The following is a 14,625-nucleotide window of genomic DNA, read 5'->3' as shown; positions in this document are numbered from 1 at the left end:
GAACTTCTGAATACCCTTCTTCTGGGTTTGCTTTACCGGTTCCAGTTTATTCCCCTCTCACCGGCCCACCATTAAGCTCTCACAAGGCTCATCATCAAGTATCTGTATATGCAGGCACAATGTATGTGCCAAATAATAATGATAATTTTATGCAGTTTTTCATATTTTAGCAAACTCTCTCACCTACATTGCTATTAATAATAAGGCCATCACAAGGGCACCTGGGTGGCTCAGTGGGTTAAAGCCTCTGCCTTTGGCTCAGGTCATGATCCCAGGATCCTGGGATCGAGCCCCGCATGGGGCTCTCTGCTCAGCGGGGAGCCTGCTTCCCTTCCTCTCTCTGCCTGCCTCTCTGCCTGCTTGTGATCCTGGGATCCAGCCCCGTATGGGGCTCTCTGCTCAGCGGGGAGCCTGCTTCCCTTCCTCTCTCTGCCTGCCTCTCTGCCTGCTTGTGATCTATCTGTCAAATAAATAAATAAAATCTTTAAAAATAATAAGAAGGCCATAACAACAATTTTGTAAGGGGTGGAAATGCTGGAATAATAAAACAGTTTCTACTATATTTGCTTTATAAAACCTCATTGTTTGTGCAATCTCAACTCGAAATACTGTTCATATCACTGCATCTGAGACCTGGATCCATTTCCCCTTTTGTTGTCAAAGGTAGAAAATGTGTCAATAAACTTTTTGCTTTTAATGTTCAGTAAATATTTAATGAACACATAATCAACTAGAACTTTTGAAATACAAACAAGAGCCTCTTTGTTTAATTTAATATGTGTCAATTATTCATTTCCATAGCAGACTACCAGACCATACTGTGAGAGAAGATTGTTTTATCACCATTTATTTCACCTTTTCCAATTTAATGAGTTTCCAGTGTAATGAGTTTTATCATTAACTTATTTGACATTATTAGAAGTGATATTCATGCCCAGCAAAATTAAATTTTTAAAGGACCAATAATAGCTAACATATGTTGAGTGCTTACAATGGTTAGAATGTGTGCGAGGCAGAGTTCTAAGCTTTTTGACGTGTGTGAAGCTACTCAATCCTTGTAACAACCCTATGAGGTAGCACTATGATTATTCCTATTTTACAGGTAAGGAGGATGGGGTGTATAGAGTTTAAATGATGTGCCCAATGTCACAGTGCTGCAAAGTAAATGATAGATACATATCTAGGCAGCATGACTCTGGAGACCTTACTCTAAACCACTCTGATATACTGCCTCTACGCTAGACATACAAGGCTATTTCACATGTGTTTCATACCCTTGACATCTTGAATAAGCATTAAGATCAGTTTTCCATTTAAAAAAGAAAGTCAAGGGCGCCTGGGTGGCTCAGTGGGTTAAGCCTCTGCCTTCAGCTCAGGTCATGATCTCAGGGTCCTGGGATCGAGCCCCGCATCGGGCTCTCTGCTCAGCGGGGAGCCTGCTTCCTCCTCTCTCTCTCTGCCTGCCTCTCTACCTATTTGTGATCTCTGTCTGTCAAATAAATAAAATTTTAAAAAAAGAAAGTCAAAATAATAGTAAAACATAATAAAACAGAAGGTTTGTAAAATACCATCTGCATGCAGATTGATTTTGACAGGTGATTTTGTATGAGCACACATTTGAGAATCCCTTTGTATTACTGTTCTAGGCACAATGCAGAAATTTTAGTGGATCATTTAATAACAGCACTAAAGAAGTGTTTTCCGTGAGTTAGTTTTATAAAATTACGTTTGAAAAATATGAGCAGAGATGTAGAAAAGATTCCCATTATATTTATGCCCAAACCATTCGCAATAAGCTTTATGCAGGTTATTCATTAAAGTCTGTGACATTTCCAAGATGTTTAAGGACCCTGAATTCCTACCCTAAATGTGACTATAAGGGTTATTTATTTAAAGATTTTATTTATTTATTTGACAGACAGAGATCACAAGTAGGCAGAGAGGCAGGCAGAGAGAGAGGAAGGGAAGCAGGCTCCCTGCTGGGCAGAGAGCCTGATTCTCCATCCCAGGACCCTGGGATCATGACCTGAGCTGAAGGCAGAGGCTTTAACTCACTGAACCACCCAGGCACCCCTATAAGGGTTAATTTAAAGGCTGGTAGGATTATAAGTCGTGGTGATCTTATTTACGTTTTTAATGTGTTATTTCCTAAAATCTTCATTATATACATATATAGTATCACTATGATAACCATAAAACAGTTCAATTATTTTGTGTGAACTCTTCACTAAAGCCAACGAACCAACCCACTAGAATTCTCAGGTGGTGGTATAATGCTAGGCATTATCAAGGGCTGACTAAAAATTTAATCTTCGGTCTTCAATGAAACAGAAAACCAAAATATCTCTTTCTGATTATCTTCTTCCTCAGAACATGGATTCTGAAAATATGGAAACTGAAAATCTAGAATATGAAAATATGGAAATTGAAACAATTTCTTCAGTTTCAGCTCTGCAAGCCCTCTCTAAGCTACTTTATCCCGAAGAAGAGGATGATTTTGAGCCTGGACAGGTGGTTGTATACTTACAGATGAATTAGTTCTATTCATGCTAAGTTGTTAAACTGTATTTGAACAACTCGTTCCAACCTTGCTGTGGGAGCAATGTTGTGTCATCCAACAGGAGGTTGCAGGAGTCGTTATACATGAGAGTATCACCTCTGGTTCATTCCTAGCGAACATAATTATCTTTTTTCTAAATTACCTGAACACTCACTAAGAAAATAGTTCTTTAATTATGGTAGCAATAGCCACATTTCAAAATGTTTGTCATTTATATTTATGGAAAAAGAATGCTTGACAACCATTGCAGAGAGTGGTAACTTGGATTTTTAAGCCTAGACAGTATTTCTATAAAACAAATAATTTCCACGAGACAGTGTTAATTAGGCCCCCACCAACCAGCTCCCTTAATTTTTTTTAATTTTTAATTTTTTATAAACATATATTTTTATCCCAATGTTGAAAATAGAACTGCCCTATGACCCAGCAATTGCACTACTGGGTATTTACCCTAAAGATACAAACGTAGTGATCCAAAGGGGCACGTGTACCCGAATGTTTATAGCAGCAATGTCCACAATAGCCAAACTATGGAAAGAACCTAGATGTCCATCAACAGATGAATGGATCAAGAAGATGTGATATATATACACAATGGAATATTATACAGCCATCAAAAGAAATGAAATCTTGCCAGCTCCCTTAATTTTTAAAAATTTGTCCACACATGACAACAGAACAGAGAGCAATTTGACCCATATAATGGGATAAACTACTATAATTTTAGCTTACTAAAATTGACTTCTGGGTATATGCTCACACATAGCTGTGAAATCTGATTTGTTGGATAGTGTTTGGGATCGTGGCAGGCAGCCCCAGGGAGGCTTGCTGCAGCAAGGTGGGCTTCATTTTGGGTAGGATAGTTCCATAAACTGACCTTCAGTCACTGCCCATATTCCCAGAATAATCAAAATACTTCTATGTAGCCCCTGCTCTCCATTCTCCTGCTCCTTAGGTATCAGCAAACCTCAGCTGTCAGACTGCCTACATGAAGACAAAATTTGGGCCAGAAATCTCACACAATAACAGAATATATCAATTTGCTTTACATGATCTTAGTGAAGTTGTTATTATGCCCAATTTTCCATGAATAAACCATCTCCAGTGAGCATGCTAGCAGTCTGCTCATCCCCCCAAATTCTTTTCTGCCATTGTGTGGAAAAACAAATGTAATCTGAATAGGCAGCAAATTCAGTGGCTCAGATCAACACTGGATGGAACTTCCACCTCCCAAGAAGAGTTTAGGTGGAAGGCACAGAATCAAGGAAGATGTGCAATGGGAATAAAATTTTTGGATGGAAACTGAATCAGCTTGGAGCCAGAATCCAAGAAGTGTTAGTCAGGGAAAAGTTAGTAGAGGCCAAACAAAAATCAGAACATTAATGATAGCATTGAATATATACAACACACAGGACACTGGAGAAAAATTTAGGAGCAAGGTATCAATGAAGTTGGGAAGGCAAGTACATTTTGGTTACCTTAAGCTCAAGTAGAAGGATACATCCTAGGAAGGGTAGGATTATGTCTTATGCAAAAAGCATATTAAATATTTGAGAAACAGCAGTCTTCAAGAAAGGTGAGTGGACCTTGTAACTGGGACAGATTCAAAGATGAAAGATTTTCCCTGGTAACAAAGCCTGTTCTCTTTGGCCTTTACATATAGAGTTGTTTATTGCATCTAGAGGTGATTCTAGGAGAAAGATGAGTGATTATGAGAATAGGCGAGGATAATTTTATCAAATTGTACAATTCATAGAGGAAAATTACTGTAATAACGTATGATTCTGTGTATCTAGGTTACCAGCAATTTTGAGGTAATTGGTCACTCAGACACTGGAGTACAGATATCATTAGAGGATATAGAAATGGAGTATAAGAACAGTGGGGAATAATTAATGTTTCCAATGAACTCTTAAATTTTCCAGGAGAGAAATTGTTTTTCATTTTTTAAAATATATTAATCTTGGGAACTGTGGAATGATCACAAGAGTGATCTGTTTTTGAAAATACTCTCTGAAAACAACATTAGAACTGTTGTATACACGTTGGCTTATTTACGCCATCTCTACCATGAACTGCTAAGAATCTGGGAGATTAGGAAGAGAGTGTTTTTTAAACTCACATGGGAATCTTAAGACCTGTGGGAAATAAGGTTCACCACTCCACAGACACCGTAACCAAGTTGTTCTAACTCTCTTACCTATTGCAAAGTGGCATGAACTGCAATGATAAATTTCTCAGATAATGGGATGTGGCTCCATGGTAAAGGCTGAAATGATATTTTCATGGAAAACACTTGCAAGATGGTTTTTAATATTTTTATTATCCTCATTTTTCATTCCACTTGAAATTTGATTTTAATCGTTTATTTTCATTAAGTTAATAAACTGAGACCCTCCTTCACTGATCCAATCATCACTATGCAGGGAAGGCATACCAATTTTTGTTAGGAATGTTCAAGTTTTCCTTTCCATGGATTTTAATTTTCCTTGGAAGGAGTCACTCCACAAAACAAGAAGCCCTCATGTTCCAAGAAATGCTTTGCCCTGATTGACTATTAGTATTCTGATGATTAATAACTTAAGGAAAGCACTACTACTTTATATGACCTTAGTGATTAAAACGAAAAAAAAATGTAGAGTACCATCTTGGGATTTCCACATAAAACTGTCTGTAACACCTTAACCAGAGACATTGCACTTTTGAAGCACCTTTTGGAAAGGAATGGTTACTGTCTTAGAAGCCATTGAGATGTTACAGATTAATTTCTGATTTATAGCTGTTGGAATAGTTTAGCATAATAAAGACACAGGTGAGTTTTTCCACCAGCTTTCAAGGACAAACACTATTCCTCTTGCCCAAACAGGACACTGTAACTTTTGTACATACCTGAAGTCTTGGGAGATCCAGGCAGGGGCCTGAGAAAAGAGAGCCTCATGTGCTAGTTTGCCAGGATCCAGGGAGAGAACAATGTTTTGACTGTCAGCAATGGAGTAAACTGGAGCTTCAGAGTCTGGCATCAGCAAGAACATTTAGGAAAATATTGGGATTTCTTGAATTATCAAAAGACCCCGGAGAGGGACCAATGAGGTGGTTGCCACTATTCTGATAGTGTAATATGTATCATACTTAGTTGAAAAAAGGAAAATTGTTCTTGTACTGGTGAATAGAGGGGCAGTCCTATGACGGTGTGTTTGCTTGCACAGGGGATGGCAAAATGAACTTGCATGATGACTGAAGTGGTTCAGCGTGTATTTGACAGACTAGAAAGTGTTTCAGGTCCCCAGAGGAAAAAAAGTAAAATCAGTTACCAGGAGTTTCGAATGAGTCCTTTGATATCTAAATACTTAAGACTCTATTTAGTGGTTTGTTTTTGTTTCTATGAAACTTTCCCGTCCTTTTCCATCCCCCATCTAACTCTGGCAAGACACTGCCGAAACCCAAAAGTGTCGATGCTTTTATACTAATACTTGGTTCTGACCTTCAAAGAGATGAATGTGGTTCATTCCGCTATCCGCAGGGATACACAATTCACTGGGCTGGAACTGGGGATTTTGTCTGATCAAAGATCAGTTCTGCCTTTCAGCCTATTAAACTAAATACTTTTTGAAAGGAAAAGGAAAACACATTCTAAATAATACTTGGCATCTGTCGCTTTGTTGTATAACAATGATGATTAAATGAGAAGCTCTATGAAATTTTATATGGAAAGCTTATCAAATTCAAAGCATTACCGGTCATAAAGGTTACACAAGTAATAATTACTTGTTGGACCTTTTTTCTTTTCTCCAAGCCAAACTGTTCATCTGTCCTTGGAGCCATGGGTCCTGGGAATATTGGACCACCAACAACAGAAGAGCTCCAAGGTAAGTTATTTAACAAAGCATATAGATCAGTATAATCAGTAAAATATTTTCTCTGGGAGCAAAAGTATAAGGAGAGTAATACTAACACTAGAGTTTGTCAAAGATGAACTCAGATAATTGCGGAAATGATGAACAGTCGTTTACATATAAAGACGCTTTTTTTATTCTACTGTTATAGGTAAGTCACTTTTATATTAATGGAAATTAATTTGCCTTGAATTATTGACGTTCACTTTTTGGTATATTTCCTGAGAAGTAAAACCAAGAAAGTCATGTGTGGTTAAACAACTTTTTTATTACTTAAGGTCTAGTTCCCAAAATGATTAGTTTCTTCATCTTCTACCCTGCTATATTCTGGGAATTTTACAGAATTCATTAATTCACTCAACAAATATTTATTAAAAGCCTGTTGTGTACCAGGTAGTAGTAGCATCTCTGGAGCTATGAGGAAGATCAAAATAGAAAGGTCTCTGCTCCCATCGAGTTAATAGTCTTTTGGAGAACATAATAAATAGCTACACAATTTTATCTTATATCAAAATGCTTATAAATTAAAGCCCATGAAGCGATGTATATAGTCACGGCTTCTATAAACTAGAATAAATATTTGGGGGAGATTTTCCCCACCATTTTGGCCCATACGTTTTCACAGAGTTGAGCATTTTATACATCTTCAAAAATATAGAAAGCTTTAATTCTGTCATGATGACAGTTACCAGAGGGTGAACAGGGAAAGGAAGTGAAGTTCCTTCATCAATTTAGCTGATTGTTAAAGATTTTATCTGGAAAATGTTTAAAATAATGGCTAAAATGAGGTCTGAGGGGATGATTTTAAAATTTCAGTTATTATCCCCTACATACTCAAGAGTCTCTTTGCCTCATTCAAGAGATGTTGGAAGGCTAGTTCAAATTTTGATGTGTTTCTATGCTGCCTGAATTTCTGATAGTGTATATCTAATATCCTCTAAATTCTGAGAAAAATGAATCATATGCAAACTATTTTATATGAAATCTGTAATTAGGCTTTACAAAGCTCATGCTAGACAGAAGCAGACAATTACAAAAGAGTTGGCAGTATTGAAAACCTGGTAATCAGGTGCATTTCTGGGGATGCTTGAAAGGAGAGCTTGAAATAATGTTCTGCACCTAATGTTGGAACAAATGTAAGCTGGGCTTTTCCATGCCTCATTTGCTTTTAAATATTTAAAGATGACACGTAAGAACCCAGGTATATGCTTAGTCCTGCATAAAGGACAAGTGATAGAGATTTTCTTTGAGGCTCACATCTACATGAGGAAAATACTAGATTAAAAAATTATCACTGGGGCACTGGGGTGAATCAGTGTGTTAAGTGTCTACCTTCAGCTTAGGTCATGATCTCAGGGTCCTGAGAAAGAGTCCTGCTTTGGGCTTGCTGCTCAGTAGGGAGTCTGCTTCTCCCTCTGTCTCTTCCTGCTGCCACCTCTGCTTGCGCTCTTTTTCTCTCAGTCTCTCTCTGTCAACTAAATAAAGAGTGAGAGAGAAAGAGAGAGCATGAGAGGGGAGAGGGTCATTGGAAGAAGCAGACTCCCTGCTGAGCAGGGAGCCCAACTTGGGACTCGATCCCAGGACTCCAGGATCATGACCTGAGCCGAAGGCTGTTAGTTGCTTAACCAGTTGAGCCACCCAGGTGCCCCAAATAAAATCTTTTTTTTTTTTTAATAAAAAAAATGATCATTGTATCCACTGTTTTCAGTTTCTTTTTTTTTTTAAGATTTCATTTATTTATTTGACAGAGATCACAAGTAGGTAGAGAGGCAGCCAGAGAGAGAGGGAGAAGCAGGCTCTCCACTGAGCAGAGAGCCCGATGCAGGGCTCGATCCCAGGACCCTGAGATCGTGACCTGAGCCGAAGGCTTAACCCACTGAGCCACCCAGGTGCCCCTGTTTTCAGTTTCTATAACTGATGTTTTCTAAGAATTATGTCATGCTTTCATGACACAGGTATCAAAGTTTTTAGATAGTAATACACAAAGCAAAATAAGGCATTGGCTCCCCGGATCAAATGATTGTATGTTTGATTGGTTCTTTTATGTAAATGTTGGACATAAGATCCTATTGATGTTTCTGAAAAAAAAAGTATAATATTTCTTTACATATGTAAGTTATATATAATATGTTTCATATAAAATGTTCTTTCACATACAGAGTATGTATTGTATGTTATATTACATGTTATATTATGTAATATATATGTTATAATATATACATATATAATATATTATATATACATATACATATATACCTTATAGATACATATATACATATACACATTATATACATATACATATATACCTTATAGACACATATACACATATACACATATACATATATACATATATGTATATATGTATACATATATACATTATATATACATTATATATTATATATACATTATATATATACATATATGTATATATACATTATATATATACATATATGTATATATAATGTATATACACATTATATAATGTATGTGTATATACGTACATATGTACATACATGCATATGTATATACGTACATATATATGTATATATAATGTATATATACACGTATACACAAACATATATATACATGTATATGTACACATATACATACATATGTTTATATAATGTATATATACATATAATGTATATATATAATGTATATATGTTTATATAATGTATATATACATTTTATATATACTGTATATATAATGTATATATGTATATGTATATAATATGTATGTATACATACATATACATACATATGTATGTATGTATAGATACATACATATTATATACGTATACACATTATATACATATATACATAATATATACATATATTATAACATATATTAACATATATATGTTATATTACATATTATATGTTGTATGTACACATACAGACTGGAATGCGTTCACTGATTATCTCTGGGTAGTTGGATTACAGATGATTTTTTTCTTCTTTTTGCTTACATGTTGTTTCGAAATTTTTTACGACTGTTATTACAATTTTACAATGTACTGTTTGTGGATTGATTCAAAAATTCTACTTTTTTTTTTTTTTTACTAAGTTAGCTTGTTTGGACCAAAACACAAACTAGTGATTACAAATAGAACATGTTTTACTTCGATGATCCTAAACTGAGCATGAAGAATAGAAACAGCCTCAGCTTTATCTTCCCTTTCTCCATAGTCATCCCTCAAAGCAGTGATGAAAACGGCGAGGATATCTGGAATCCAGAAGAGGTTCCAGAGGGAGCAGAGCATGAGGACATGTGGGATGTTAGAGAAATACCAGAGTAAGTCAGATGAGGCCAGGAATGTGTTTGGGGCTTAAGGTAGATGTGTCATCTGATATCATTCTATTTTTGACAAGATTCATAAAATAACTTCTACCACATAAAAGATAAAACTATGGTGACACACAGAAGGCATGTGTAATTGATGATTTTTTTCCTTCTGAAGCAGAAACAAATAATGAAATATAATACCTTCCTTTCAGTTATTATCAAACAAAAACTGATGTACAGTCATTTCCATTACAAATTTATATTTACTATTGGCTAGTTGTTTAATGTGGATCTAACACTGGGAAAGAAAACCCATTAAGTTACAAGCATTCATACAAGCCAAATTATTTTACCATGTTTATCTGTCAAAGACCTGCTTTTAATTATTCAATGCTCCACAATTATGGTAAAAGGCTGTGTTCTCTCTCCAATTATCTATTATTACGTGGACCTATTTACTAGTGATTTTAGGATTATGTTTAACATATTTTGCAAGCGGTCGTGAAGCCTCACTTTGTAGCTTATTCAATAGGAATTATGAATATGAACTGTAAATATGAAATTTAGGATTATTATCATGAATAGCCCTTCACTCTGATGAAATAAATCACCCACAGTTTCAAGGAATTGAAAGTGTGTTCACATTTGTAATTGAAATTAATGGTTAAATACACTAAGCTTTAAATAGATGTATTCTAAAATAAAATATTGATTGAGTATTTAGAATAACTTGAAAAACCAAGGCAGTACTTACTAAATTATAATGTACTTTATGAATTCTTGAGGACTTCTATGGTAAGTGATCTGACAACTTATCTAATTCTTACTATAAAATTGTGTCCAAGTTTGTTTGTTTTTTTTTTTTCAAACCCAACCCTCTCTTTCTGTCCTCTACATCAATTCTGAAAATAGAAGCAGTGGGAGACTGCAGATAATTAACTGGAAAAATGTATCCAGCTTTCAAATAAACAATGTCAAAAAACCCCATAAACCTCATAAAAAAGATCAAAGGGGATTTTAAAACATCTCTGTGTGTACCTTAAAAATGAAGAGTAAATCTCAGGTTATGTTTATACAATGCCCACACATCCGATTAAAGGTATGAAGTAAGCCACTCATTCATCATATTGTCTAATGAATGTCAAACATCCGTATGTGGCAAGTTCCAAATTTGAGTAAACTTTCACTTCTCATCCTGGTGTTTGATGTTCTGTAGAAAGAACATCCATGAAAGTTTTAAATGAATAAGAACTCCAGTCAGGATATGAAGAAAATTATAAGATTTTTTTAATCTTTATTTTCTATCTTACACAAGTACATTTCAAAATGTCCCAGTGGGTAAAGAGGAAATTGGGAAAAAAGGGGGATAGGCTGCTCACAAAAAAAATCACAAGTGGCCAAATAAAAAGTAATAAGGACCTGAGCTAAGTCACTGGCCTGGGGGAGAAGTATGAGGGCCTTTGAGAGATTCTTAAAGGAATATATGTTATCTGATTAGATATAATGAATGACAAGAAAGTGTCAGAAATGATGCTAAGGGTACTGACTAGGGTGAGTGGATGAATAGTGAGGCCATTAACTGGGACTGGGAATGAAGGTAGAGGGAAAACAATGAGTTTGGTTTTGGATGTGTGGACTCTGAGGTGCCTTTGGGACATTCAGGCAAATGGATATAGTAGACAGTTGGAAAACTACATCTGCAGGTGCAGAGAAGAGCAGCAGCTAGAGCAAATCCATTTGGGAGTCATGGGCATATGGATCAATACCTTTCTATTTTGCTTTAACCTGTCTTCACCTTTGTAAATATCAGGTAAATGTTATAGTCTATTAAGAAAAAAGTGCCCCATATCAAATAGCTACTTATTGTTAGTCCTGTTCAAACTCAGAGAAATCCCTTTTCCATCCTTGGGCTTTCCTATTTGCAAGCGGTCAGAAGTTCAAGGTAGTCTTTTAGTCTTCCTATCCAGAGAGTTACCGTTTCTTCGTTAGGGGAGAATTAAAGAGTAAAGATCATCTGTAAATGTTTGCTCACTTCATTCCGTCTAAAAAGATATAGGGTACATTATGGTTGGGTGCTTCTTTCTGTAAACCACTCTATCCCTAGGGACCCAAATGTGGGGGCAAAGAAAGATTTGTGAATTATCTTCTTGTGTGAGGTGAAATACCAGGAAAATCTTTCATCAGAGTAAGAACTCTATAGGCCTAGATTCTAAATACTGCAATTTTATTGTGCTGACCACATTACCAGTGTTTCTATTATAGACTTTTAGACCTGGAGAAAATATTGTAGAGATCACTGAATTCAAACCTACCTCTCTCCCATAAATTATACAAATCTGAAAGCAGAGAACCCCATAAGTTTGTGATTTGACCAAGGGCACACAGTTAAGGACGGAAAAAGAACTACACCTGGATTTTCTAACTCTACTCTGTGTCTCAAATTTAGCAGATAAGGATTTCTATCTATCCATCAAACTCTGGGTTATGGGCCTACAATTTTTCTGAGCCATCATTTTCCAGGAAAAAAAAACTTTTTTTCTTTTTGCTTTTAATCTTATTAGAAGTTCTCTCAATTCATTTTATTTGTCTAGCTCTGAAACAATTAAGCTTAATTTTTCAAAATGAAGTAGATACAATATAAATCCTGCTTTACAGTATTATATATATATATATATATATTTCATGTTTGGTATTTTTTGACTGATTTTTCTGGACTTCTATTCCTTTAGGATTCTGCTACATGCTCAAAGAAATGGTCAGCACTTTATTTAGTCCTTTTATTTTTTTGTAATAGCATGTCCTCATAAGTTTGTAGTTTGGGGTTTTTTTTTTCTTTCTTTCTTTTTTTTTTGCTCTGGGACAGAAAATTGCTTTCTTTTGAGTCTCAGTATCATTGACTTTTTTTTTTTTTAGGTATGAGATAATATTCAAACAGCAAGTGGGAACTGAGGACATTTTTCTAGGATTTTCGAGAAAAGACTCTTCAACCGCATGTTGTGAAGATCTAGTGGTGAGCCTCTCTATCTTCCCTATGACCATTGTGGCTACACTGACTGGCTGTTATATGCATAATACCATAGGCAAGGCAGTAAACTCTTTAAAAATAGTGGTTGCTATGTTTTAGGTACTAAGGGAATAATGGGATTGACAATTTAAAATTGGCTAATACATACAAAATAAACTAAATTTACACATGTGGATAAGATTTACAAATAAACATAATAGATTCATAAGATATAATACACTATTTCTAGTCCTGTGAAAACTGTCCTTCCCTGAATCTCTCTTATCTCTTATATCTATATTTTCTAATGACTCAGCTTACATCGTGCAGTTTAAAAAGGGACTTTTTCTTAATTTTTGGACCCGAACTTCTAATTTAAAACTCTAAAAAGACATCTAAAATGTTATCTTCGTTCCCTTATCAGAATGACACTAATTCTATGTAATAACAATAGCAATACCAATAAGATCAATGAGATCCCCTTACTTCTGCCTATTTAAGACTCAGAATGATCCTGTTGAAAAGTCTGGGCCTAACCAAAAAAGAGGGATATAACCGGTTTGGACAGCAAACACTGGTAATTCTGGTGTGGAGAATTCTTTTCCTGAAATCAGTGGCTGTGCTTCTATCTTTTCCCCTCTCTGTCTCACAACACTCTACAGTATGGAGTACTGAGATGCCCATTGGAAATGCTTAATCTTTTTTCCTTAAGCAAATGGTAAATGGAATCTATCTTGTGCATGAACTTCAGGTTTTCTCTTACTAGCAAAATCTAAGACATCCAATTGAAGCAAGTAACATAAGTAGTGAGTTTAAGTAGCTTAGGAGATTTTTCAAACTCTAATGAGTTAAGGTTTCAAGTGATCTTGAAGTAATTAGTTCCCAGGGTTTTCCAATAACATCCCAATTCCTCTTTTTTAAATAACTGTAAAATAACATTTTTGATGTCTAGTGTTGGGGATTGCTATAAACTGGAGAAATTCTGGGCCCTAAGTAAATAACTGTTGTGAGCCTTTCCATCTCTCTCCCTTTTAAAGTGCTACTAGTATTAATAATAAAGGTGTCCTGAATGAAGACTCTCGGAAACCAAATTGTACCCAAGAGTAGGAGTACACAGTTTATGTAAAACTCAACAAGTATATGCTGAAGAAGACTTGCTCCCCCCCTTTTAATGAACTTCTAGTTGACTGGGGAGACATAACTCACATAAATGAAATCAGCTTCTTATTAACAGTTAAACTCAGTGTTGACAGTCTACCAGGAGTTTAGAAGGTTTGGATAAGGTATAGACAGTACGGAATGGAAGATGTATGAAATATTTTTTGGTGCTATGGCACTTCACAACATGTATACTGTTTTTTTTCTCTTGCATTTTCTTCATATATTCAATTTCTTAATTCAATTAGCCAACATATAGTACATCATTAGTTTTTGATATAATGTTCAATGATTCATTAGTTGCATACAGCATCCAGTGCTCATCACATCACATGCCCTCCTTATTGTCCATCACCGAGTTACCCCATCCCCCCAATCCATCTCCCTTCACCCACCTTCCTGTCTCCAGGAAACAGAGGTTTGGAGTCAAGAGTCTCTTATGGTTTGTCTCCCTCTCTGATTTCTTCCCCTTCAGTTTTCCCTCCCTTCCCCTATTGTCCTCTGCACTTTATCTACCATTTACATTGACATGGATGGATTATGCTAAGTGAAATAAGTCAATCAGAGAAAGAGAGTTATCATATAGTTTCACTCATATGTGGAACATAAGGAATAGTGCATATATTCAATTTTTAAATACTTAGTGAGTACTATTACACACCAGGCTCTGTTCTAGGTACTAGGGATACAAAGGTAAATAAGATACAGTCATCACCCTCAAGGA

The 14,625-nt window shown here is 35.6% G+C and overlaps 2 protein-coding genes across 4 annotated transcripts in view; one reads left to right on the top strand and one right to left on the bottom strand.

The window, feature by feature from the left end:
• Positions 1 to 14,625, top strand: part of DNAAF6 (dynein axonemal assembly factor 6) — a 37,598-nt gene that overhangs the window by 3,585 nt on the left and 19,388 nt on the right. Inside the window, exons 3-6 of one of the 2 annotated variants that reach the window (XM_045068317.1) lie at positions 2,371 to 2,514; positions 6,354 to 6,426; positions 9,643 to 9,748; positions 12,653 to 12,749. In XM_045068317.1, the coding sequence (XP_044924252.1) occupies positions 2,374 to 2,514; positions 6,354 to 6,426; positions 9,643 to 9,748; positions 12,653 to 12,749 (417 nt within the window). In that variant the 5' untranslated portion in view covers positions 2,371 to 2,373. The remainder of the gene's footprint in view (positions 1 to 2,370; positions 2,515 to 6,353; positions 6,427 to 9,642; positions 9,749 to 12,652; positions 12,750 to 14,625) is intronic. The other variant, XM_045068318.1, reaches the window with a different exon arrangement.
• NUP62CL (nucleoporin 62 C-terminal like) overlaps positions 1 to 14,625 on the bottom strand; it is a 104,421-nt gene that overhangs the window by 87,672 nt on the left and 2,124 nt on the right. The window lies entirely within an intron of this gene.

Source organism: Mustela putorius, unplaced genomic scaffold (assembly GCF_011764305.1).
Source record: "Mustela putorius furo isolate JIRA1106 unplaced genomic scaffold, ASM1176430v1.1 tig00003901_pilon_pilon_pilon, whole genome shotgun sequence".
Taxonomy (NCBI): domain Eukaryota; kingdom Metazoa; phylum Chordata; class Mammalia; order Carnivora; family Mustelidae; genus Mustela; species Mustela putorius.
Note: the sequence above shows the minus strand (reverse complement) of the source record. Positions and strands in the feature narration are given on the sequence as shown.